General features: G+C 43.2%; 2 protein-coding genes and 1 long non-coding RNA gene across 6 annotated transcripts in view; 1 reads left to right on the top strand and 2 right to left on the bottom strand.

The window, feature by feature from the left end:
- Window positions 1-3,438, bottom strand: part of FOXN3 (forkhead box N3) — a 396,443-nt gene extending 393,005 nt beyond the window's left edge. Inside the window, exon 1 of one of the 4 annotated variants that reach the window (XM_070514177.1) lies at window positions 3,282-3,438. The gene's annotated coding sequence lies outside the window, so the exon portion shown is untranslated. The remainder of the gene's footprint in view (window positions 1-3,281) is intronic. The other 3 variants (XM_044774174.2, XM_044774178.2, XM_070514178.1) reach the window with 3 other exon arrangements.
- LOC123287416 (uncharacterized) lies at window positions 3,227-7,297 on the top strand. The gene is made up of 2 exons (XM_044774892.2): window positions 3,227-3,790; window positions 5,671-7,297. Exons 1-2 carry the CDS (start codon window positions 3,227-3,229, stop codon window positions 5,767-5,769), a joined length of 663 nt encoding a protein of 220 aa, XP_044630827.1. The 3' UTR covers window positions 5,770-7,297.
- Window positions 7,298-17,357: 10,060 nt separating this feature from the next.
- LOC139045788 (uncharacterized) lies at window positions 17,358-25,350 on the bottom strand. The gene is made up of 4 exons (XR_011504886.1): window positions 24,152-25,350; window positions 23,387-23,499; window positions 19,630-19,721; window positions 17,358-17,681 (listed from the first exon to the last, which is right to left on the bottom strand). It is a non-coding gene; the product is annotated as an uncharacterized lncRNA (long non-coding RNA).
- Window positions 25,351-27,907: the final 2,557 nt, after the last annotated feature.

Consider the following 27,907-nt stretch of genomic DNA (forward strand, 5'->3'; position numbering starts at 1 on the left):
TTACAGATAAGAAGGCTCCTACAGGAAATCCTTTGCTAAAAGAGAACAGTTGTGCTATTAAACTTAACCTTTTTTACCAAATCCCAATCCATTAAATATTTGACAACGTGGGATGGTGAAATATCACCCCAGAGAGGGTATATCGCTTCTAAAGTCTCTATTTCCTTTGACATAGATGGAGGATGTTAAATAAACATTAAAATATAGTTAGGATTCCTTCCACCTCCCCTTTCCCTCCATGCAATTAGTTGATGAAAACAAGAGAAATTTGCTGCTTTTTTAAAAGATCAAAGTATTAATTAAAAGAGATTTAAAACTGACCATTTTCAATTAAGATAAAGCAATACAATGCGATAAATCATCATGAGTGGAAGGAAGATATTTCTAAATGAACATCAAGAACTTAAAATTTAAAGACACCATTGACAAGATGAGAGAAATATAAGAAATGCATTGGCTTTACATTTAGAAGCTTCCACGTTAATCCCCAAAGTCCAAATTTAGGAAAAGGCCTCCTTGATTATTTTTCACTCAGCAAAGTGAAAGAGGGAGGGTTTCCAAACTTTTCTCTTTTCTTTACCCCCCCTCACTGAAACCATTACCAAGATACTGAACATCATTGCAACCTTGATTTGGGGCACCTCTCAGTTACCCTAAAAACTAAAGCACTGTATCCACAAAAGAAGAGGAATTTTTCTAAGTTAACTGAATAGTAATCATTGCAGTTTTGAAATCGTTCTTATTTCTGTTTAGGAGTTTTCCTCTCCCTGCTCAGCTACTGAGAACACCCTGCCTTACTCTCCCCAGAGCACCAGGGACAGTTGTCATTTATTGCTGCACATGTAGCTTAAAGCTCGGGGTTCCAAAGTGCCACAGATCTTTGAATTCAATTGCTACAGTTCAACTTTGACCCCTCTGCAAACAGAACCTCTTCATCATACTTTCCCCAAGTGACTCTTGATCCACAGGTGACAGTCTAGTCTTTAGAGCTCTCAAGAGTTTCGTTCTAACAGCAGACATACAAATCAATTTGATTCCACAATTAAATGCTCAAATACATTCTTAGCCTTTCCTTGCCCAACTCAGAGGCAGCGAATGGCTAAGTCAGCACGTGTGCTCATCCTTGCTTTAAGGTTTTTCCTCGCATATTTTCAATAAAAATACAGTTATGAAATCCAGAAGACTGAATTTTTGGTTGTTGTTGTAAAATGACCTTGATTTGACAGGCCCGGTCTCAGGTTTCAACAGATGCTGTGGGAAAGCTTACAGAAGCCAATATGTTCTCCAGGCATCTGTGATGACATGCAGGGGTTTTTTTCTTTTTTTTTTTTAAGTGGTGGTTATGGTAGTGCATGGGGGGGGGGATACTCTTCCAGGTTTCCACGACAACCATGTCTCCACTCATCGGTTATTAGATACCATCCACTTCCTGTGTCTAAATTTTTAAGCCAATCAGAAAAGTGTTTATACATTTAACAAGTTCTGGAACAGTGCTTCTTTAATTGAAGTGCTTTCAGGCTCAAATGAAGATGTCCACGGGCCTGATGTTTTTTGTCTTATAGATATAAAATTCCACAATATTTACTAATTCATATTCTTATAAGGTGAAGAATGCCCTTTTTCTTGGATGTGAAATGCATTCTCCTCAATCCAGATGCCACAATTTCTTAGAACAGTGTGTAAGCCGATTTTGATTGTTGCTCTTCATTGCCTTTTTCTTCCACTGTTACAGACTTAAATTTAGTGGGTGATACACGCTAATTCATAAGACACTGAAATTATCAACGTAAAGATACAGTTAAGCATCCATCTGCTGATGGTACTATCTAACTATCCAGATCAAAAAACAGGAAAAATTGTGCTAACTTGAACAACTTTGCATTCTACAACTCATAAGGAGAAATCCACGAGAATGGATTGTAAAGTGATCTGTGTATAAATGTAAGCTAGTAGCTGACGTCTGCAAAGAAATTTGTCACCAAAATGGCCTACTTGATCTGGAGAGAAACAACAACAAAAAATTAAACATTGCATCTCAAGCAAGTTGCACCTGAACGAAAAATCAATCTTGCAGAAATGCATCCACGCGAAAGCTAATATGAAATTACAGCAGGATTTTAAAAGAAGGTTTTGGGTGACTGTTTTCCTAAGTCTCAATCTAACTGACCAATCAGCGTGAGAGTTCAAGTGGGCTGGAGTCATCTGTGCAGCCTTCCAGCTCTGCACTCTCTGAGCTGCTCTCCCCTCTCCAAGGCAGAGCTGGCGATCAATGAAGAACAGGGAACAAAAGGAATATAACAGGATGTCTTCCTTAGCTAAGGAAACCGATTCCCTTTTTCCTCAATGAGCCAGTCGCTCCCTGGCGTCCACATGGCAGCTCCCAGCAGATCAGTCCTTTCCGCTGAGGCACATTTTACATTTGCCATGATGTGTCCCAACTGCTGGCAAATGTGTCACCTCAAGCACATCCTGTGACAGAGGGCTCCCCAAGCCCAACCAATTGAAACTAACAAATTAAATTAATTAATAATCCTACAATTGAAAGCTGCCCAGAAAGACTGCCTTTCCCTTCCCCAAATGTCATCCCGGGAATATAAACAAAGCATGAAAAATAGTCTCTTCGGCTTCCCCAGCCAGTAATCACGGTCTTCTCCCCAAAACAAGGTTCCTCCAAAAAGAGAAATATTCTGACCGCCCTCCAAAGAAACTCTCATCTGTATATGTCACATCAGGATAACCAGTTACAGTATCTGAAAAGAGGTTTACACTGCCCACAGATTTGACACTCTGTTTATAATTGATAGCAAAACAGTTGCGACAGCAATGCTGTAAACTCTGCCCATGCCAAACTCCACATTTAACACGTTAGTGCCTTGAAAATAAAAGTAACGCCTGACGAGCCCACAAGAGTAAAGCCCGGGGAAGTAATTAACAGATTTACAGCAATTATTTGATAATTTCTTTTAATTATCCATTTGTCTGCTATTTAAAAAAAATTTTTTTAAAGACTATCCACAAATTCCTGAGAAACTTTTTTTTTTTTAATGAACTTACTTTTGAGACAAAACTAATGAAAATATGCAACTTGCCATCCCTCGATCTTTCCCATTTGGGCTGCAGGCTATAAATCAATCTGAAACCAGGTGGAGATAGGGGGGCGGGCACCTTAAAAAGCAAAGGGTGCCCCCAAATGCAGCAGCCTGAACAGCGAGGGCTTCTCGTGACAATGCTGAGCCAGGGCAGAAGATCAGGAGGCAGGAAACGAGCCCCATTTTCGTTACCTTCGATCGCCGGCCCCCCCGCTGCTTCTCGCGGCCGCATCGGGGGCTGCGGCGGCGCTGCACTCGCGGTGGCCCCGCCGCCGGGTCGCGCCGTCCCCCGGCCGAGCTGCCTCCGCTCGCGGCCGGAACCCCGGCTCCAGCCCCGCGCCCGCCCGGGGTCGGCGGCGCGGCTCCCACCCGGGCCCGGGCCCTGCTGGGTCCTAGCGCGCGCCGCCGCCGCCCGCGGCCGGGCTGCAGCCCGCACGTACGGCGGGCAGCTCGCGAGCACGGTGACTGCCCGGGAAAACCGAAAAAGCCGTCAGCCTCTTTCCAAACTGGACGCTGGAGGTGCAGAGGAACTGGAGCTTAATGTCAAATCCCGGCAGAAGATGTCGAAAGAAAAACACTGGCTCCCACTGAACTCACGGAAGGCGGATGTTCGTATCTGCAGCCCCAGGGTAACGCGGCGGGCAGTAACTGGTTCCCGTAGCTTCGCCCCGTGCGCTTGTGATATTGTACGTTCACAGACGGTAAGAGAGAGTGCGGGATCTATAGAGACAGGTTTCAAACATATAACGCAAAAAAAAAAAAAAAGAAGAAAGAAAGAAAAGCAGAAAAAAAAACGTTGAAAATAGTGTTTAAAACAATGTTTTAAGCAGTTTTCCAATTATCTTTTTCCTTTTGCATTTTGCTTTCTCTTATTTTATCATATGCTATTTTAAATAACAAAGACCCATATGGCTAAACACGTAGTCATTTGATTTTCAAAAGACCTCAAAAATTGCATCAAAATATGCACTCATGTATCTCCTAAGAAATCAACGAGAAAGAATTAATGGTGGCATATGGTGTGCCTCACAGAGGAAACTTAATTACAAATTAAAACAAATGCGAAAATTCACAAATTCAGTAAACTGAAAGTAAATTATGTTCCTAGATGTATACACAAATCGACTTATGTGCAGTTAGGAAAAACGTAAGTTCTAGAGTTCTCTTTTAACTTTGGACAGGGTGTTGCTTGAACCCCTATAACAGATTCCTCTCATTGTCCCCAAAAGAGCTTTCAGCAACCTCTCAGCACATTCATTTACTGCAGCCCACCTGGAAGGCAACTTTTAAACTTGCAAGTGCTCATTTAAGCAGACAATTCTATTAGCTCTTAATTCAGAATAAAAGTGCTTTAGTTTGAAAAGCTCGTTTGAAAGGCTTCAAGACTGGGAGCTTGCTTTCAGTCTTTGATAGCACCAAGTTTGAAGGTCACAATTCTGTAAAACTGCTAATAACAATGGCCCTGTGGTTTGACACTAAAAGGAAAATCAAATATGTGTTTTCTGAGTTCTATTTTTGGAGCAGAAAAATGTCCCTTTGAAAATTACTCTTGCCCTCCTCCTTCCCGATTATAGTTAAATAAATGTAATGGAAGATTTTTAGTATTAATTAAACATCAAAGACACCCTTTCGGCTGCCTTATGTCCACACAAAGAGCTAGTTGTAATATGTTACACTTGTCAGTCTTCAAAGTACTCACGCGTACGTCTCATGTGATCTTTACCATACCTCTGTGGTAAGGCAGACATTGTCATCTCCGATTTTCAAATGAGAAAGTGGAGGTCCCACAAGATAAAGTGACTTGCCCAAATTCACACAGCTGGTACACAGAGGAGCCGGGATCTGAACCTCAGTTTCCATTGCCGAGAGACCTCTGCTTTTTCAAGTGCACCATTTAGCTTCCCAACTATTTCTCTCTAACTATGGCGGAAAATGAGGTATTCCCTCCCAAAAAATGCAGGTAGGTTTCTGTGCTCATTTCTTACCTGTGTTAAAGCAGTGATTTACCAGAATGGAAGTAAGAGGCTAGTTGAAAACATTTTAGTCTCTGCTAATTGAGAAAGCTGGTCGTTCAGATTTCTGTCCCGTGGCTGTCCAGGGCAACCTGGCGGACAGAAAACTGGAAGCTCTGGGGCTGAGCAATGCTCCTGTCAACTGTGCACCTTGTCGCTCTTTATCAGAGACTAAGAACTGACTGCACTTTGTACGCGGAGGAGTGAGGTTATCTCAGGTGGAACTTGGTTTTCTATGTGCAGCCCGAGCTCTGAAAATCCTTGAAAACCCTGGGAGCTCAGGTATCTCAGATACCAGAAGTCTATTAGTGAGCTCTAGGACGTCCCTGCCCAGCATGGTGACAATCGGGGCGTTGCTTCTCAGCCTTCCCGCACCCATGGGAAAGTCACCAGTCACTTCTGTTTGTGGCAGTCCACTTCCTCCTCCCCTCTGCCGAAAGGAAATGTGACTTCTCTGATGATGTGTCCCAGCCCCCCTAAACACCAGCCAGGTGAGGGCTGGGTGTCATTGCACTGAAAAGACAGAACCATTCTGTCCTTAGAAATGCTTCATTCCTTTTCCTGTGCAGCTCCTAAGGAAGAGGCTAAGCTTGGCAGCATCTTTGGAAGATGTGGATGACTTTCCTGGGGAACTACTTGGAAAGATTAATGCAAAACTCACTGGATGAAGGGGCTGGCCCTGTGGCCGAGTGGTTAAGATCACGCGCTCTGCTTCGGCGGCCCGGAGTTCACTGGTTCAGATCCTGAGTGCAGACCTGAGCACCACTCATCAAGCCATGCTGAGGTGGCGTCCCACAAAGAAGAATTAGAAGGACCTACAACTAGAATATACAACTATGTACTGGGGCTTTGGGGTGGGGGTGGGGGGAAGAGGAAGATTGGCAACAGATGTTAGCTTAGGGCCAATCTTCCTCACCAGAAAGTATACTTTAAAAAAAACTTTCTAGATGAATTAATGTGATCCTTTCAGTGAAAACTGGTCTAATTACTTTATAGTCGTATCATCCATTTGGCCTTTAAATGTGACAAATGCCAGATTTGAAGGAATCTTAGCACCAATAGGAAGTGATGAGAAGCTCAAAAGAAATGCTGGTGGTGAACCATTTCTCAAGTTAGAGCACACCAGAAGAGGTACTGGTCAAAAGAAACTGTCATTCATTCATTCATTCAGTTGTGTATATCTCAGTCATCAAAAACCTGATATGAGTACAGCACTGTTCTAGGCTCTGCATATGAACATTAAGTAATGCCCTCAAAGCACTCCTTGTCATACGGAGCCCCTGGACAGGCAAACAGTTGCAGAGCAGTGGTGTAAATACTGCAGCAAAACCATGTCACAGGTGCACTGTGTTGAAATGCCCACTAGCCCGGATCTTGGCCAGTTTGTCTTTAGAGCCGTTCTCTGCCCTGCCCTCTGCTCTGTGTTGCTAGGGGCTGACTCTAGCAGGCTGAGTTTCACAGACTCCTGAATCCGTTGGCCAATGGCTGGGTATGGTCAATGGGAGGCACTGGAGGGAGAGTGCAAGTGGGAAGAAAGGAGAAGCCGGGGTATTTCTTCACCTCCCTCTTGCCTCTGGTAGCATCTCCAGTAGTGTCTGGATCTGGCTGAGGCTCCTGCCAGGTGACCCAGCCCCTGGCTTAGGTAACAGCACCACTTCCTGTTAACTCTCCAGTTTCGGGATGTTAATGGCTTTCTGCTGAAATTAGTTTTGGGGTAGCTTCACCTTCCTCTGTTTGCATCTCACATCCTCCATCAGCTGTGTGAGCAATCCCCTGTGTTAAATTCCTTCTGTGCATATCAGCAGATTCCAAGGGAAGGGCATCTTACAAAAGGCCTGGGAAGTACTCCTCAAAACTATCTAGATCATTAAAAACCAGGACATGATGGAGAAACCATTACAGCAAAGAGGAACTCAAGGAGAAATGACAATTAAATGTATTGTATGCTGGATGGGATCCTGGGACCGAAAAAGACATCAGGTAAAAACTAAGGAAATCCGAATAAAGTGTGGACTTTAGCTAGTAATAAAGTATGAATATTGGTTCATTAATTATAACAAATGTACCATCCATTCACAGGTATGATGTTTGTAATAGGGGAAATTGGGTATGACGCATGAGGGAACTCTCTGTACTATTTTCTCAATTTTTCTGTAAATCTAAAACTCTTATAAAAAATAAAGTCTTTTTTTTTTTTAATTCCTTCTGTGGTAACTTTGGAAGTGGTTTTGTTTTCCTACTGCAGAAGCCCCATGGCCTCCCTTCCCCAGCAGGGGCTAAGCCTGATCCAGCAGGTCCTGGGCTTTCCTACAGGGAGTTTAACAGTCAAGACATCAAGAAACATCCCAGCAAGGGATCAAGCGGCTCTGGGAAGCCAAGAAAAAACCTGGATCTGCAGCCAGAATGTGGTCTGGGATGATGAGAGAAGGGTGAGGGATGTGAGTGCAGAAGCCAAGCCGGCCAGGGCGTGGAGCCAGGGTCCAGGGCAACGGCAGAGAAGGGAGCACGCTTTCATCAGCCAGTCAGCATGACTCTGATGGTGGGGCCAAGGGAGCCTGGAGAGAAGAGGGAGAGGGGAGGAGGAGCCTGGGGAAGAGGAGCAATAATCACAGCAGCCAAGAGTCCCTGAGTCATTTTACCTGCACGTTCTCATTTCGAGTCCCTTGTAAGCAGGGTACTATTTTTATTCCCATTTTACAGATGAACAAACTTGCCGAAAGTTGCATAGGTACTTAGGGGCTCAATTACAGCTCAAATCTCAGTCTGTTGGACACAGAAAGAGGGACAAGAAATCACCATGCTGGGCAGCCTTGGAAGAAGCCATGAAACAGAATCTTCAAGGACAAGGAGGGGTTAAGATGTAAACAGGAGTGGGAAGACGGTCTTGAGCGGGGACGCCCTGGGCACTGGCAATGGCATGGAGGGGTGAAAAAGCGAGGCAGGTCAGAGTGCTACAGGGAGGGCAGTGTGGCTGAAACGAAGGTTTCTACTGAGGAAGTGGCCGCAGATCCTGCTGGAGATGGGGGGAGGGGCCAGCAGCCGCCTGGGCTTGTACTTTATCTTGATTGCCACACAGCAAACCCTTTTCTCTCCCTTCAGGCTTTGCTCACGTGTCCTCTTCTCAGAGTCTCTTGATCCTCCCCATCCTGCTCGACATTTTTTCTTTTCCCTTGCACTTAACCACTTCCCAGTTTACTTATTATTCATTGTCTGTCTCCCTCCACCCGCCCTCCCACCCCCCCCCCCCCCCACGAATAAAAGTTCCACAAGGCCAGGAATTTTTGTTTTGTTCAGTGGTGGTTTCCCAGAACATGAAATAGTGTCTGGCCCATCGTAGGTGCTCAATAAATATTTTTTAATGAGTAAGTGAATAAAGTTGGTAAATAAGAAGGTATTTGTATCAGTCAGAGTTCTCCAGAGAAGTAGAACCAATAGGATGTAAAGAGCTGTAGAAAGAGATTTCTCATAAGGAACTGGCTCATGTGATTATGGAGGCTGACAGGTCCAAAGATCTGCAGTCAGCAAACTGGGGGCCCAGGAGAGCTGGTGGTGTGGTTCCAGTCCCAGTGCAGTCAGGCTCAAGACCCAGGAAGTGCTGAAGTTTCAGTCTGAGTCTGAAGACAGGGAAGAACCAGCATCCCAGCTCAAGGCAGCCAGGCAGGAGAGCTACTCAACCTCCTACTCAATCTTTTTGTTCTATTCAGGCCTTCAACTGATTAGATGAGGCCCACCCACATTAAGGAGGGCAATCTGCTTTATTCAATCTATTGACTCAAATGTTAATCTCATCCAAACACCATCAAGGACAAAACCAGATGTCTGACCAAATATCTGGGCACCCCATGGCCCAGTTAAGTTGACACACAAAATTCAGCATCACAGTATTGAAAGGGACTCTGTGTTTTACAAGGATCATTTTGGGACCTGTATAGAGAGTGATTTAGAAGGGAACAAGATAGAGGCAGGGAGACTTATTAGGAGGTTATTATTATACCAGTTCAGGAAAAAATCGATACAGACCTGAAGGAAGCCATCGTTAGTGGCTTCAGATGACCCTTCACTGACCCATGGGCAACATGTGATGTTTCATACACCGAAGGTATCATACAGACACAGCTCTAGGAGGAATCATTCAGAGGTGCAGGAGTGAACAAACTGGATGACTATGGTGGGTCCTGGCCGTTGAGAAGTCCCCTTGCTGCAGGCTGGGGACAACAGCATCCTCTGGCCTCTTTAACGGCTCACTTGGAGTAAACACAAGTGTCGAGGAGGGGGGAGGCTACCTGATTCTCGTTTTGGAGATTTTCCATTTCACATGATGGTCCTGGGGTTGAACTGGGGCTGGCATCTTAAAGTGTGATCCTCCCCTTCTCTAACCATAGGACTGGCCCTGGGGTAGGCCCTTGACCCCGTGCCAGGCCGATTAGAGTCCTCTGGAATTCTCTAACTGAAGCCAGGGGAAGCTGCCCTCCTTCCGCTCTAACTGCCAAGCTGGAGGGTGCTGCCAGCAGCCACATCCTCAGTTTGTGGGCTCAGAAGATGGATGACAACCCAACTATTAGTCCAAGCAGGACATAAAAACATGATGAAAGCCTAATATAAACTTTGGATTATCCAAACAAACCTTTTCCCCCTCCATCATCATAAACAGTTTAGAATAGGCTGTATAGATAGCCACCGTTTATGTACACACAGAGATGCACAGAAATCCCCGCTCTGTTGGAGAGAACTCCAGACCGCTCTTTAACTTTCTAGATACAGGAGGTCTCAGGTTCCCTTGAAAGAAAGATTCTCCACTTGCTCCTTTGTATGCTTTAAATTGCCACAAAATGCCACCCGCTTTCATCCTATGAAGTCACAGACCTTAACATTCTCCGCCAAACCCACAGCCCTGCCCTTTTACGAGCACACACTTAGGAGATGGTGAAATAGCACGTGACTCAGAATCCGTTATTTTTACCCACCACTTTCTACAAGATTTATTGCCTCCCACAGATGACAGCACTAAATCATCGCTATGAATCCGTGCTCATCAAAAGGAGTGAACAAAGCTCGCTTTGCTTCATTCATATCTTTGATATTTATCACATTTACTCCTTCATTGACCAAATCCAGTAATTTGCAGATGGTCCTGCGCTGGCAATGGTGGAAGATGGGTGGCATCTCGTCCCCTTTGCTATAGGTCTACTTATTGAATTAGCTGCAATTTGTGTCCTCAGACCCATTTTCCTCAGCTCCAGCTTAGCCTTTTAGGAATTATTTATCCTGGACTCTGACTCCTGAGCAGAGCTGAATGTAGACCTTGAGAGGAGAGCTTGGGGCTGAACGCTGCCAGAAACGGTCCCGTCTGGCTCTGGGCCAACCAGCTGGCTGCTGCGCTGAAGGCCTCTCAGTGTCTCCCCACTCCCCCTTTGTCTCTCTGGGCCTCCCTGTTTCAGCTGTCTCGCCTCAGGTAGTCATCGACACTCTGCAGCTCCCCAGCCCTTTATTCCTGCATTTCAGATCACTTTACACACTTTAATTAAGCCTTGTAACACTCAGGAAAGAAAAGCAAAAGGCGCGTGGGGATATTTGCACTGCTCCTCCCAGCTGCTCCGGCCGCAGAGCGGGCCAGCAACGGGGCAGCCCCACACTCATCCCTCCCGGTGAGGAAGGAGCCAGGGAGAACTCCCCATTCGAGCAGGCGGGGCTGGGGGATAGACAGCTGAAACGGTTCCACACATCACAAAAAACCCATTTCATTCGGAGCCACCTGTCATCATTACAGGAGAACCTCCCACATTGGGGTCACCCACCACAGGTGATCCAGACAACCTTTGGAAGGTGGGTCCTGAGCAAGACTGCTGATGGAGAGGCGGTCTCTGTTTCACACCTGTGATAAATGCCCTCCGTCTGTACTCTAGTGGTGACAGTCACAGTCCTGGGCTTCAGAATGAGAGAGGCTTTAGTTCACATTCCGGTTCTGCCACTTCCCAGCTGAGCTGCCTTGCTAACATTGCTTGGCATTCTAAGTCCCATTGCTTCAACTATATGACAGTATCCACCCCCTTTGATTTCTGGGGGGGATGAAATCAGGTCACTCATGCAAAATATTTGGGGACCAAAATTTAAAACATACTTCGGTTTGCACATAAAGTGGTAGATTTTGCAGTCTTTCTGAGCTCTCTCTATGTCTAATTCCAGTCTGTCTGAATTGGTGTCGTTCTCCGATGGCAAGCTAGACCTTCTAGCTCAGATTAGTACTGAAGTCTCTCGTTGACAAGAAACGGTGGGGAAATCCAGATGAGGTCTGTAGTTCAGTTGACAGCTTGTATCAATGTCCATTTCTTAGTTTTGCTAAATGTCTCACAGTTATTTAGGATGATATTAACGTTATAGGAAGTTGGGCAAGTGGTATATAGGAACTCCTGTGTTCTTTCTTTGCAACAAACGCTCATATAACTATAACAATAATCTTCTTAAAATGCATCAAAATCAGTAGTGCCTACACAGCAGGTCGAATACTTCACCTATACTTTGAGCATACCATATTAAAATACCTTTTCAGCATCCAAAAAAGGTGCCAAGCTTTTTGTTACCAGAATAAGAGACAATTTATGTTGTCTCTAGCTGTTATCACCACCAAGAAAAATTCATTGAGTTTCCAATGTCTGCAAGGCACCATACTGTATGTGAAAATAGCAAACATTACTGTCAGCAAAAAAACATTGCCTGTGTGGAAGTCATTTTAAGGTAGCTGTTTGGATCTAAGATATTTGATAACTTTACCATTTAAGTCCTCAGTGCTTTCCTTATTTCACATAAAATGGATGGCTTGCCAGTCAATCAGCTCCACGCTTTCCCTTTTGGTGGGGACTGACAAGGAAGAACGATCTTGTCAAAGATCACCACAGACTATACCGCTTGCCACAGCTTTTGAGAGGTTCATCTTAAAATGCTGAGGAGATCTTTTCCTCTAACTTAATAGAGACCAGAGCATTTAAATACTTTTATTTCCATATTTCTTATATCGTGCAAATTGTTATGTACTCATGAGGGTCAGAAGGAGATTTGCAGTGAGAGGATGGTGAGTTTTGTTAACAGCTTTGATGGATGCCATAAAAAATGTGAGGGCCGGCCCTGTGGCTGAGTGATTAAGTTCTCATGCTCTGCTTTGGCCGCCAGGGGTTCACCAGGTGGGATCCTGGGCGCCGACCCACGCACTGCTCATCAAGCCATGCTATGGCGGCATCCCACATAGAAGAACTAGAATGACTTGTAACTAGGATACACAACTATGTACTGGGGCTTTGGGCTGGGGGCGAGAAGAAGATTGGCAACAGATGTTAACTTAGGGTCAATCTTAAAAAAGAAAAAAGAAGTGAATATAATACGGCCCCATTATAAGAGGTTCAGCAAAAGAGCCACAGCTTTAAAAAGCAAAGACTGCATGTGTCATTTAGTTGCTCAGCTGTCTAGGCTACTAGTAATCTGTGAGGTGTAACTTATTTGCAAACGTATTTTGGCAAAGCATTCATAATCGAAGGTTTTGTTGGCACTTGCTGTGTGCAGGGCATTGTGCTAAGTCTGGGTCCAGAAAGAAGGTGAAGACATAGTCTCGTGCAAGAATGACATTTGTCAATCTTTTTAGTCGTCCAGGATGTGACCTCCTTCCTGTGCCTGGGGAACTCTGAGCCTCACAAGGTAAAGCCATCTTCCCAATAAAGACTGGAAATGCCGAATCCATAGGAAAACTATTAGAAATAGTCAACAGCTACAGCAAAGTTGCAGGTATAAAATTAACATACATAAATCAGTAGCATTTCTATACTCTAACAAAGAACTAACAGAAAAAGAACTCAAGAACTCAATCCCATTCACAATCGCAACAAAAAGAATAAAACACTTTGGGGTAAATTTAACCAAGGAAGTGAAAGACCTACACAACGAAAACTACAAGACCTTCCTGGAAGAAATTGATGGCGACATAAAGAGATGGAAAGACATTCCATGCACATCAATTGGAAGAATAAACATAGTTAAAATGTCCATACTACCCAAAGCAATCTACAGATTCAATGCTATCCCAATCAGAATCCCAATGACAGTCTTTACGGAAATTGAAGAAAGAAGCCTAAAATTCATATGGGGCAACAAAAGACCCCAAATTGCTAAAGCAATCCTGAGAAAGAAGAACAAAGCTGGAAGCATCACAATCCCTGACTTTAAAGCATGCTACAAAGCTACAGTAATCACAACAGCATGGTACTGGTACAAAAACAGGTGCACAGATCAATGGAACAGAATTGAAAGCCCAGAAATAAAACCACATATCTATGGATAGCTAATCTTTGACTAAGGAGCTGAGGGCCTACAGTGGAGAAAAGAAAGTCTCTTCAACAAACGGTGCTGGGAAAACTGGAAAGGCACATGTAAAAGAATGAAAATTGACCATTCTCTTTCATCATTCACAAAAATAAACTCAAAATGGATCAAAGACCTAAAGATTAGACCTGAAACAATAAGTCTTCTAGAAGAGAATATAGGCAGTACACTCTTTGACGTCAGTATCAAAAGGATCTTTTCAGACACCATATCTCCTCAGACAAGGGAAACAATAGAAAGAATAAACAAATGGGACTTCATCAGACTAAAGAGCTTCTTCAAGGAAAGGAACAACAGGATTGAAACAAAAAAACAACCCACTAGTTGGGAAAAAATATTTACAAGTTATTTATCCAACAAAGGGTTAATCTCCATAATATATAAAGAACTCACACAGCTCAACAACAAAAATCAAAGAACCCGATCAAAAAATGGGCAGGGGACATGAACAGACATTTCTCCAAAGAAGATATACGGATGGCCAATAGACACATGAAAAGATGCTCACCCTCAGTAATCATCAGGGAAATGCAAATCAAAACTACACTGAGACATCACCTTATACCTGTTAGATTGGCAAAAATATCCAAAACAAAAAGTGACAAATGTTGGAGAGGTTGTGGAGAAAAAGGAACCCTCGTACACTGTTGGTGGGAATGCAAACTGGTGCAGCCACTATGGAAAACAGTATGGAAATGTCTCAAAAAATTAAAAATAGAAATACCTCATGACCCAGCCATCCCACTACTGGGTATCTATCCAAAAAACTTGAAATCAGCAATTCCAAGAGTCCCTTGCACCCCTATGTTCATTGCAGCATTATTTACAATAGCCAAGACATGGAAGCAACCTAAGTACCCATCAACTGATGATTGGATAAAGAAGATATGGTATATATATATATAATGGAATACTACTCAGCCATAAAAAAGGTAAAATCGTCCCATTCACAACAACATGGATGGACCTTGAGGGTATTATGTTAAGTGAAATAAGCCAGATAGAGAAACATGAACTCTGTATGACTCCACTCATAAGTGGAAGTTAAACAGAGAGACAAAGAGAACTGATTGGTGGTTACCAGGGGAAACGGAGGGGTAGGGGGAGGGCACAAAGGGTGAAGTGGTGCACCTACAACACGAGTGACAATAATGTACAACTGAAATTTCACAAGGTTATAAACTATCATTATCTTAATAAAAAGTTAAAAAAAAAAAAAAAGACTGGAAATGCCAAAGACCACCTTCCCAGCCTTCCTTGCAGTTGAAGGTGAGGAGAGCAACGGAGGCTCCCCCTGCAGCTGATGATAGGGAGGAGTGGGATGGTGCAGAATCCAGTAGCCATAGGGTTTGGCAGCAGCTTCTAGGGCAGAGCACAGCATCACTGGGGTCCAAAGCAGGGTCATCACCAGGCCAGCCACCGCGGGACTTTGGGCTCCGAATCAGGCTGCACCACCTCCTTGTTGGTCCGCTGGCCCTCTGGAGGAGTCTTGTCGGTCCCCCACCATGCTGTACATAAATGCCCTTTCTGCTTAGATCATCAGAGTCAGCTTCTGTTGACAAGGGCCTTGTCCTATAGTCTCCCTTGTGGATACCAGTTGTACCAGTCAGCCATTGCCTTTCGAGCAGTAGCATTGGGTTTGCACTGATCCCTCACTCTCTCACCAGACCCTCACGAATGAGGCCTTCTGTGGCCATGGAATAAGCCAGTTGCTCCCATGGGGGATTAAACTAGTTACTTTTGCACCTGATGCTAAGTGAATCGACCAGAAATGTAAGCAAATTAAATCTTAGATATCTTTCTGCCCGGGTAAAACGGGGCATGCGTTGTACACGTGTTTCTGGTAATACAGGCAGCATCCGGGCTTTTCTATGACACTAAAGAATGTAATACACTACAGTTTTGGCCAAAAACAAAAAGCAAAACACAAAACACAACCCCACAGTAACAGATAAAACATCATTTTTGCTGTTTTTTTTCTAAATAGAGAAGAAACAGTTTCAATATTCCACTCATCTTCTTTATTCTGCCTTCTCTCTTTGTCTTGCAGAAATCGCATTGTGGTGAATACTTGCAATTCATCCATTGACTCCTCTCCAGGGCATTGAACTTGACAAGAAGACACTTTCAATGTGAGATGGATCATTTTGTCTCAAAGAGCAAAGAAGTGATTCCTTATAAGATTGAGAAAATAGGAACTTCCGTTGAAAAAAGCCAGGAACGCAAGTTTTTCCTATTATTCTCCCAGCAGGTTAAACATGGAAGTGGAATAATTTCTCACAAAACGAGAAGGCAAAGATATCATTAAGCCTTTCACTTACACTCCTGTTAGCAGCCATAAATAAACCCAAGAACAAGTGCTCAGGGTCTTAAATGGGAGCAGGGTGGATTGAAGAGAGCTGGAGCAGAGGTCTCCGAGGGAGAGGCATCACCTTCTGCTTTTCATGTTTAATTCCTCTGCGTTCAGTTGTCCTGAGACTCTGTTACAAAGTGAAGAAGGTGGTCATCCTTCCATGGTGCTACAAAGAGTGGGGGCTCTGGGGTCCCCCTTCGCTCCTCCCACGCCAGCCTCAATGTGGCTTCCACTGATGGCTCTCACTAGCTCACTAATGAATCCCCAGTGGCTCACTCTACCTATCTGTCTGTGAAACACTGCACAGTGTTTCACTTTCTGGGAACTCTTGTCTTTCCTGAGCTCTACTTTCCTCTGGTTTTCCTCCTCCCTTCCTGGCCAGTCCTTCTCAGTCTCTCTCGCTGGCTCCTCCTCCTCTGCCTGTCGCCTAATGCTGGTGTTACATCATTGGCTCCTCTCTTCTTTCCACATGCACTCCTTGGGTCGTCACCTTTGTTTCCGTGTATTCAAATGATCACCAATAACCAGCCACCAGCACCTACCTCCCTCTTAAATTCCAAATCTTTGTCTCCAATAAGCTCCTAGACCCCTCCACCTGGAAACTTTGCTGTCACCTAAATTCAAATTCAGTATGTCCCGTTCCGAATTATTTATCGTCCTGTTCTGAGCCTCCTATTTCTATACCCCTGTATTCAACCCTAAAAACCTCAAAATTATCCTTAACGTGCCCCTACCTCCTATTCCTCATTCATTCACCAAATTCTATAGATTCTGCCTCAGAAATTGTTCTTAAACCTGGCCCCTCCTCTCCATCCCCCGTAGCCTCTGCCTCACTTCAGCCCCCTTCATCTCCCGACCACTGCTACCGCCCCCAGGGTACCCAGCACTGCTTCCCAGTTATCCTCGCACCAGATGAGATGTGCCGCTTGGGCAGCAGAGGGAGAAAAGCCCATCAGACCTGGGAGTCCGAGCAGATGGGAGCTAGAAAGAGAACAAAGATTTCCCGGGGGGTCAGGACCCTGGGTGAATCTGATGCTTGAATGGAAGATAGTTTTGAGAGTTCAGCAAGTCCTGTCTCTAATAGTGACCAGGTCAATCCCTGGCTACTCCCAGGGTTTGTACACAGTTGCTTGACTCCACTCACTTCCTATGCCCAGGGAAGCTGCTTGTGGCCATGTAATTAGTTGTCCTAAAATACCACTTAGATCCCATCACTCTCAGGCCCCCAATCTTTGGTGACTCCCTGTCATCCACACAGTACACAGTGTAGCGTTTACATACCCTCCGAGCACTCGGTGACCCCCATAATCTCTCATGGCTCTGCTTTTCAGCATATTGCTGCTCACAGACTCGCCTAGATTAACCTTACTCCTCCACCATACATAACCCATTGACCTTGATTTTCCAATCTCTGAAATTTTGCCCATGCCTTTTCTTCTCCTAGAACCCTGTCTTATAATTCCTCAAATCTGTCTGTTTAGATCACACATGATTATTCATTTGTTCAACCAACATTTATTGAGAACCAACTATGGGCCACTCGATTCCAGTGAAGAAGACAAATATCCCGCCTTGAGGAGTTCCTAATCCACTGGGAAAGATGGATGGGGAAGGAAAAGGAAGTTACGTTACAATGCGATCCATTCTGCAATGTCCTGGGAGCATCCTTCAGGGCATCTGTCATAACTTGTTGTCACAGAGACGTTGGTATCACCTTCTGGAGGAAACATTCTCTCTCTTCCGAACTCCAAGGCTGTGGTTCTCAACTGTGTTGTGCAAAGATTCATCTGGGGTGCTTTTTCATCACACAATTTCCAAGGTCTGACTTCCAGAGATTGTGTTTTAGTGGGTCTGGGGTTGGGTCTAGAAAGAAGCATTTTTAATAAACCCCTCAGTGATTCTAATATCCATGAGGCCACTGGACATACTTGGAAAAACATTGCTGAGGTGTTTCTTGTTTTTGCAATTCATAACACACCAGCTACTATCTTGTAATCTACATGCTTACGTGTATGGCTTATATAGTTTACAAAATAATAGCTCTTTAAAAGCAGGGCCCTTTTCTTACATCTTTATATTCTCCAAGAGCACAAAAACAGTGCAAGAGTAATTGCATACATTTTGTACCTTCATAAGTCCTTAATAATTTTAGTAAAGTCCTTTTTTGTGTTTGAATTTTTATAACTATATATTGCTTTGATAAATTAAAATTTTTTAAAAAAAGACTTTTCTGGCAACGTGCTGCCGCTGAGAGGCTAAGAGTTATTAGCAACAAGGTGGGATGGGCATGAGGGCTCCTACCTCATTGCTGAGTTTCAGAGCCCCTCACATTGGGGCAATGAAGTCTGGGTGCCTGCTGCATAGACCACTCAGGGACAGCTAAGGCTGCACCAACACGATGTTAAATAAATGTTTTGGAAAAGTGCCATTGGGCCTTGGAGAATGATGTTCTTCAAAGCCAGATCTGTTGTCTTCTAGCACAATTGTGACTAAGCATTCTTTCAAATAGGCTTTTCAGTGGTCTTTCATGAAAATGCAGAGGGAGGCCCAAGAAGCTCAAAATTTCCTGGCCCAGCTGGTAGAAGTCCATCTTCGTTTGCTTGCTGCCTCCACCAGGGCACCGGGCCTGACCATTCTTGCCTAGAAAGGCTGTAAGACCACAGGACATCCTGGGGCTGCTATAGCGAGGTGCTGGACCCAAACAATGGGTATGACTCTGCCCTCTATGCTCCCACTGGATCCTTTTCTAGACGTGAACATGACTTCCCCCGTGATGCCACGTGCCCTGGGCCACTGGTTGTGGCATCCTCTACAGTTGTGTTTCTGGGGGTGCAGTCCCTGGACTACCCATGTCAGAGTCATCTTAGTAGTCATCCCAAGTCCTGCTTGGGCCTGGGAATCACCAGAAGAGAAATAAAAGATGAAGATTAAGCTGGGGTTAAGAATCTCTATATTGTTTTTTTCCCCATATTTCTCTTTCGGTTCTCAGGAGAGGCATATTTACTACTCCCTGACAGCCCTCCCTTCCCCCAGCTTCCAGCTCTCCTCTCCTTGAAGCTAAACCCATTAATCACACCTGTGCAGCATTAGCCCTGTTCCAATCTTTAGATTCTACAAAGCTCTAGAGTCTAGAACAAGTCCAGATCTTGGGCAAGAGAGTTTTAAGGATTTACTCTTGAACAAGGCATATTTTGTACCTTGGGACCTAGTGGGATGAAGCCTAGCGGCTGTAACAGGAAAGGTAGGTTGGGAGGTATCAGGACCCAGTGCAGGACTTAAAATTGGACTCAGAACTGGACAAGGATGGAGCCGATCCAGTCACAGGTACTGTGATGGTGCCCACTGGAGCAGGTGTCCTACTCTGCAGTGGGTGCCATCCCAGGGAATACTCGCATGCTCAGGTGTGGACTGAGCAAAGCACCAGGGACCTAGCACTCTGGTCAAGCAGGCAGAATTAAGATACTCCCTTGGTGGGTAAAGAATCTCTAGACTCTGGGTTGTTAGAGGAATTTTTCTTAGAGAGCCACTGCTACAAGGTAATTTAATAGGCAGGGAAACAACATACGACTCCAATTATCAATTCTGGGGGTCAAGGAACATACCATGACTTGAGAGCAAAGCTAGTTTTGATATTTGAACAAAACTAGTAGGAAGAGGGACCTATGCAGAGGGCTGAGGTTTGGAGACAGTCTTCAGAAATCATCCCTGCCTGTGGTCCTCTTTGTAGGATTCAGAGGGGGAGCCAGCACCCTGGATACTCTCCTGGGTCCAAAGGCCAACCAATGCCTTAAACATTGTGATGTGTCTTTACCATAAAGATGGCATCCTTCCTTATCCTCGCATGCCCTGGCTCATGCTATCTGAAAATTGGAATTGATCACCACGTGTGACTCTTCAGAATATCTGCAAAGCAAAATGGGAAAATGGGGAAATTGGATTAGAAACAAAGTTAGTAACACAAACAAGAGCCCTGAATTCATTCCCTTAGGCAGTGTTTCCTTTCTGCTGGAATTTAGTGGAACTGCAAACCTTTAGAAGCATCAATCTAGTCCATCCCACTGATGTAAGCGAGGGCTCTATATAGTCTATTATTTTAGTTCCTAGAACAGAATGCTAGACTTGCCAGTCTACAGATGTTGCCAAGGAAAATTAAAAAATGAAAAGCTCGTCACTTGTTGGTAGTTATGAGTGTGAAACCCCATGATGTGGTTTATATTTTTTATTGGCAGGAGACCATATAGGCTGGGTTGTATGGTGGGATTTGCTTTTGTTAATGTCAAAATAAGAACTTTAATTTATTTGGGTGGATATGTTCTAACATTGCTCTGAAAATTATTGCTGGGCCTTCGTACTAGGATGTATGTCACCAGAAAATTCCAGTCTCCACTCTCCTTGGTGGCTTACTCATTGTCACACGGCTCGTGGAAGGTGTGCCTCCCTACGCCCCACCACTTCCCAATTCAGCTCACGCTACTTTATATAAGCTACTTACTTCCACCCCTCTCCCCTTCTCATTGGCAAGAGGGTTTCCAGTCATTCCTTCTACTATATCTTTGAAATTATGTCAATGAGGTTCATACTTCACCTTTCTTTTAAGATGTTTATTTGTGCTAAAGAACTCATACAGAGATTTTTTTTTTTTTCTCCCAGGGGATTAGCATTTTAGTAAGAGCTGAATAATAAAACTGGATTGTAAAAGCCTGTCAGAAACGTAGTGGTGCATGTCTTGCGTCTCATAATTGCCTCAGAATGATTAGGATTGAACTTTGTCGTTGTTCCACAGTGAAAACAGGCACTTTTTCTCTGCCAGGCCACGAGGATGGGTGTCAGGGGGGAAATGGCCTATGATGCCTTATAAAATGTAAATTCGAATTTTTAGATAAAAAGGAAGATGTGGAGCAAAGTGAGACAGGGCATTAATGAGTAGACCACCAGGACCGCTTAGAATGTTTCTTATCCTTTGGTGGATCTCACACTCCTTGGAGAATTTGAGGCAATCACATACATACACAAAGACATGCAAAATATGGCAACTATTTCAGGGGGATTGTGGACTCCATAGCCCTCGGGTTAAAAAGATCCTTGTGGGGTCACCAAAATGTTCTCCCTCTCCTTCTGGTTCAACCTTAACCCAGAGGTTAAAATAGATGGATGAATCTGAGATTCCAATTAAGCTGCAAATATATAATAATGCTCAGCATTGTGCTAATACAAAAGAATCCAGAAAAATTCTAAGACCTCATCCTTGCCCTCTAGGTCTTTGAGGAAGACGTCACACAACTTTCAACAAGACAATCTAGAGTTCAGCGCTAACTTGTGTGGTACAGATGAGGAGCGCTGCAGGCCTTCCAGAGAGGAGAGTCACCAGTCTAGTCAAAGAAGATTTCACAGAGAAAGGATTTCAGTTGTACTGGAAAAGATCTGTAGGGCTTAGATAAACAGAAGGGAAATGCGATGACATTGCACGGAAACAATATGGCTCAGGAGAGAGAATATGAGCTTTGACATCTGACACATCTGGGTTTGAATCACCACTCTGTCACTTACAGGCTCAGTAACCATGCTAAATTTACTTAATATCCCTGCATTTGAATTTTTCATCAGTTAAATGATCATTTTTGTAGAATGCATGGGAATAATAAATGAGATAACTTTTTAGTAGTATATAGAGCAGTGCCAAGAAGGTAAAACCTACATCTCTGTTGTTTGCTACCATATTCCAAGAGCATAACCCAGGGGCACATACACAGAAGGTGCTCGAATAAATACCTGCAAGAATGGTTGAATAGGTGAGTGAATGAAGGAAGGAATGAATGAAAACTATGCTGAGTAGTAGGCAATAATAGTGAATCCAATGTGTGGCAATAGACAATTAATTTTTTCAAATATATCATAATAAATAAAATTGTAGTTATAGCTATAACTAAAGTGGAATCATACTGTGTTCTAGATTATTCAAGGACAAACTACTCAGTTTCTGGGTTATCTACGTCCTTTTCAGTTTCATCTCTGGCTTCATAACTTTAGCTGATTTTAGTTTTCTTTTTCCTTTGTCTTTGGTTTTCAGTTTTCAGGAGTTTAATATGATGTTCTTAGGTGTGATTTCACTGTATTTATCCTTCTTGGGGTTCACTGAAGTTCTTTAATCTGTAGGCTGATGTTTTTCATCAGTTTTGGAAAATGCTTGGCTAATATTCCTCAAATATTCCTTCTGTCTCATCCTTTCTCTCCTCTCCAAGTCTCTGATTACCCCTATGTTAGACCTTCTCACTGTGTCTCATACATCTTTTATCTGCTTTTCTGTTTTTCCCATTCTTTTATTTGTGTTTCAGTTGAATATTTCCTATTCACTTGCCTTTCAGTCACTAACTTTTCTTCTGCGTCTAATCTATTAAATCCATTCAGTGGTTCTTAATATCAGCAGGGTTTTCAATTCTAGAATTCTTGTTTTATTCTTTTTTAATAGATTCCAAGTTCCTGGTAAAATTATCCATCTTTTCTTCTATTTTCTTGAACATAGCAATCATAGTTATTTTAAAGCCCTTGACTCTATTTCCCATGTCTGGATTACCTGTGGGCCTGTTTCTATTGCCTATTTTTTCTCTTGGTTTTCAATCCTATGGCATGGGGCTTTAACAGCTGTATCATCTATGTGACCACCTCTATTAGATAAATGCTTAGGAGATCTCTGGATATTTATAATGTGTCCATAAGGCAGAAGCTTCTTTCCAAAATCACAAGGACATCTACCTGTGAGCAAATATGCAAGGGAACCAAAATCGTTATCTGGTTAACACCATGTAGGGTCCTTAAAGTTCTGAGGGATTTCCTTCATTCAACATTCGCTCAACAAGTATTTGAGATCCTGTTATGTGTCAGCACTGTTCTGGTGCTAGGGCTGTCTTGGTGATCAAGATAATGTCTCTGTCCTCATTGAACTTGCATTTTATGAGACAAAGTCAGCAAACAACAAACAAATAAATAAGTAACAAGGAAACTATCTGATAGTCATGAGTGTTCTGTTGATAATTAAAACAGAACGACATGGTAATAATAACTTAGGTGGCTACCTTACATTGGATGGTTAGGGGAGGATTCTCTTGGGGAAGGTGGCTCTCAAGGTGATAATTAAATGAGAAGGAACCAGCCATACAATTACAGGAAAAGCATTTGAAGCAGAAGGAACTAGAACAAGGGCCCTAAGTGAGGAATGAGTTTGGCCTGTGTAATGGTTAAATTTCTGTGTCAACTTGACTGGGTCATGGTGTATTTGGTTGCCCAGATATTTAGTTAAACATTATTTTTATGGGTGTGTCTGTGAGAGTGTTTCCAGATGAGGTCAGCATCTGAATCAGTAGACTGAATAACACAGATTGTCCTCCCCAATGTGGGTGGGCATCACCCAATCCGTTGAGGGCTGAATAGAACGAAAAGGCAGAGGAGGGGAGAATTCGCTCTCTCTGCTTGACTACTTGAGCTGGGCCATTGATCTTCTCTTGCCCTCCTGCTGGGATTTATACCATCAGCATTCCTGGTTCTTAGGCCTTCAGAGTTGCACCATAACTCACGTCATCAGCAATCCTGGTTCTCAGGCCTTCAGATTCAGGGTAGAACCCACACCGCTGGCTCTCCCGGCAGATCATTGGACTTCTCAGCCTCCATAATCATGTGAGCCAATTCCCTATAATAAATCTCGTTATGAATATAAACATAAATATACTATTGGTTCTCTCTGGAGAACCCTGACTGATACAGGCATGTTAAAGGAAAGGAGAGAAGGTCAGAGTTAGTGGAGTGAAATGGAGGATGTTAAAAGGGAAAGAAGTGAGACAGTAGACAGAGACAGGAGCCAGGTCATTGACAGCTGTATAAGTTAGAGTGAGGAGTTCAGATTTATCTTCAGTGTGATGAGAAACCACTGAAGAGTTTTAAGTAGGAGAGGAACAGGATTTGATTTATCATTTTAAAAGCCAAGAAACATGTTGAGCTGTAATTGCAATGGCCCAGGAGAGAGATGGTGAGGGCATGGATGAGGGTAATGGAAGTGGAGACGAAGAAGAATGGAAAGACCCAGGATGGCTTTTAAAGATAAAATCAATAGGACTGGCCAATAGCTAGATGTCAGTGGAGAAAGAGAGAGAGAAACTGAGGAATAACTCCTAGATTTCCAGCGTTAGCTCTTAGGTGGACAATGAAGCCATCCCACTGATTTGGGAAAACTAAGGGAAGGCTAATTTGCAGGTCGCTGGGGTGGACGAGGCATTCTGCTTTTGCCATGTTAAATCAATGATGCCAATTAACCATCCAAAGGGAGATAACAAATACTTTGGTACCTTCATCCAGCGTTCCAGAGAGAGAGGGTGCTACTGGCAAAGATTTGGAAATCATTCACATGTAGATGCCATTTGAATCAGCCTTGGGACTGGATAAGACTCCTCTATTTCTTGGCCAAGTATATAGAAACATGACATCTTGGATTGGAGGAGACATTAAAGATCCTGTAGTCCAAATCCTATTGTTTTAGAAACAGGAAAATTGAGGCCTGGTGGGTTAAGCGCTTACATCATAATCACATGGTCCATCAGAATCTGGGATTTGCTTACTTGGTTCAGCACATTTTTATTTACCTTTTGTTTCTAAAATGGTACAACTTAACTCCAACATCATGACAAATATTTGTTGAAAGAGAGAATTACACTCTGTAATATTGCATTTTAAGTGATCAAAAAAGGTAAAAAAGAAAAGAAACCACAAATATATTGCTTTAAAATATTTCACTATCCATTTGAATTCAAATAAAGCAGCAGCTTGGTTGGCAGACTGCTTGGCTCAGTGAAAAATGAATTAGCAGAAACATTTTTATCCAGAATTTATTGTAGCTGATGCAACCTTCTTTTTAAGAGAAGGCTTTAAAATAAAAGACTAATCGTTTCCTCATATAGAAGGGAAAAAAACTTGTAATGTAAAATCCCATTTACTGAGTTGTTAAACTGGGTGGTGAAATTCCGTAGACCACTGGGTTTTACACACACACGCATGCACGCACACACACATTTACAATTTTACCAGATAAACAGCAAGTGTGTGTCCTGCTGCGAAAGCAAAGTGGTGCAGAAGGAAGCTGTGAGATTCAAAAGAACAACACTGTACATTCTGTGTTGGCAGACAGAGAAAAGTGAAGAGGCAAAGGTTGAAATTGATGTTATCTTCTATCGAATTTAGCAGAAAAGAGCTAACTAGGTGCAGATTAAACTGCAGATAAAGCGATGTGGCAATAACTGATCAATAATTCCCTTAAAGAAAGGACCTCTGACTCGTTTATGAAACTCTGGGCAGCTGTATAAGATATTCCAAATATCATGTTCCAGATGTTGTTCTGCCTAAGAGTCTTTTCTGAGAAAGGAGCCACAGCTGCGGCTTCCCCCATGCCCGTGTCCAGTACACTCTCTGCTCCCATACAACAGACCACCGTAAACATCATTTAACCTCTTTGAGCTTCAATTTCCTGATCAGTAAAATGAAGCGAGTGATTGCGTGAGAATCCCCAGGGTCTTTGAAATCATAATCCCAAGACTTGCCAAGGCCAAAATCAATACAAAGAAGAAAATAAATTCTAAGATAACTTCTTTTTCTATGCTTGGACAGAGCTACAACTGGCCATTTGGAATACCATGTGCCTTTGACTTCTTTTCTTTATGCCCCAAATCAAAGTACCTTTTCTTTGGTATTCTATTGAGTTTTAAAAGTAATAAACACCATTTTTAAATAAGGTCATCTTCTCTAGTAACTATAACATATATATCCACCTTTTAAACATGATCTCAGATGAACACTTCAATGCAAATATACATGACGGATTTTTTTCAATGCATCTTTAAGATATGGTAGAAGACCAGCCTAATGTGAAGTCTTGCTCTAACGTTGGATTGGTAAACAAGGGACCACTTGTCAAAACCAGGGGTTGTACCCTTTTAGTAAGAAGGACTTTCTCTTCTGTTGACCTAAAACCAATCTGTGAGGTCTTTGTAGGGGCTGATGTCACACCAATGACTGACAGTAGGTGAGTGGAAGAGAAGAATTCTCCTTGTTGATCACCCATTCAAGACCAAGTCCTCTGTTCCCATTTCTTCCTTAGCTCAGCTTCTTCTCTATATTTGGGGAAAAATTCAACTCAACATCAACACTGATTCCCTCTGTCAGCAGAGAGAAGGACTGTGCTGACAGTTCACTTAAAAGTCTCCCCAACTGGCTCCACATCGTATCTCATCAGGGAAACGCAAATTAAAAGAATGAAATACCACTGCACACCTATTAGCATGGCCAAAATCTGCAACACTGACAACACCAAATGCTGGCGAGGATGTGGAACAAGAGGAATTCTCATTCATTGTTGGCGGGAATGCAAAATGGTATAGCCACTTTGAAAGATAGTTTGGCAATATCTTACAAAACTAAACGTGCTCTTAACATATGATCCAGCAATTGTGCTCCTTGATATTTAGCCAAAGGAGTTAAAAACTTATGTTTAGGGGCTGGCCAAGTGGTGCAGCGGTTAAGTGCACATGTTATGCTTTGGCGGCCTGGGATTTGCCAGTTTGGATCCCGGGTGCGGACATGGCACCACTTGGCAAGCCATGCTGTGGCAGGCGTCCCACATATAAAGTAGGGGAAGATGGGCATGGATGTTAGCTCAGGGCCAGTCTTCCTCAGCAAAAAGAGGAGGATTGGCAGCTGATGTTAGCTCAGGGCTAATCTTCCCCCCAAAAAATAATAAAATAAAAACACACACAAAAAACTTACATCTACACAAAAATGTACATGGATGTTTATAGCAACCTTATTCTCAATTGCCAAAATGTGGAAACAACCGAGATGTCCTTGGGTGTATGAATGAATAAATAAACTCTGGTATATCCAAACAATGGAATATTTTTCAGCACTAAAAAGAAGTGAGTTATCAAGCCATGAAAAGACACGAAGGGACATTAAATGTCTATTATTAAATGAAAGAAGCCAGTTTGAAAAGGTTACGTACCGTGTGATTCCAACTATGTCACATCATGGAAAAGGCAAAACTATGGAGACAGTCCAAAAATTAGTAGTTGCCAGGGTTTGGGGGTCAGGGGCTCCTGCTCCCGGACAGGTGGAGCACAGAGGATTTTTAGGGCAGTGAAATTACTGTGTTTGATACCATAATGATAGTCACTTATATTATATATGTGTCTAAACCCACAGAATGCACAACACCAAGAGTGAAGCCAGTATAAAGTATGGACTTTGAGTGATAATGATGTGCCAATGTAGGTTCATCAGTTGTAACACATGTACCACTCTGGTAGGGAATGCTGATAATGGGGAAAGCTATGCATGAGTAGGAGCAGGATGTATACGGGAAATCCCTGTATCTTCCTCTCAATTTTGCTGTGAACAGTAAACTGCTCTAAAAAAGGTCTATTTTGAAAAAAAAAGTTAATAACATTCAGAAAAGAGCTATGAGGTGAAATGCTTCCTGTATTCCCTTTTCCCAATTTAAACATGGAGCCCAGTGCGTACACCCAGTTTCTCCACTCAGGTATAAACTTCAATTAAACTATTGTTTAAAAAACAAAATTGCCAAACTGGCTAGCATCCTTAGTAGTTCCCTCACCATCTGCAAGATAGGTTTGGGGAACCCCTCCTCCTTCCCTTATGTACTGTGGCCTTTAAAAATCCTCTTACAGGGGCTGGCCCCATGGCCCAGTGGTTAAGCTCGTGTGCTCTGCTTCAGTGGCCCAGGGTTTCGCCAGTTCGAATCCTGGGTGCAGACATGGCACCGTTTGTCAAGCCATGCTGAGGCAGCGTCCCACATGCCACAACTGGAAGGACCTACAACCAAAAATATACAACTATGTACCGGGGGGCTTTGGGGAAAAAAAATCTTTGAAAAAAAAAATCCTCTTACAGCTTACCCCTGAACATACTACCTGATCTTATCTTTCCTTTGTCATATCCTTCATTTTCAATTCTACTCTTTTCTCTCTGCTCATACCTTTTGACTTGACACTTCAGACTGCTTTGGGGTTTCCAGCACCCATCTGTATTCAGGCACA

Source organism: Equus asinus, chromosome 7 (assembly GCF_041296235.1).
Source record: "Equus asinus isolate D_3611 breed Donkey chromosome 7, EquAss-T2T_v2, whole genome shotgun sequence".
In the NCBI taxonomy this organism is placed as follows: domain Eukaryota; kingdom Metazoa; phylum Chordata; class Mammalia; order Perissodactyla; family Equidae; genus Equus; species Equus asinus.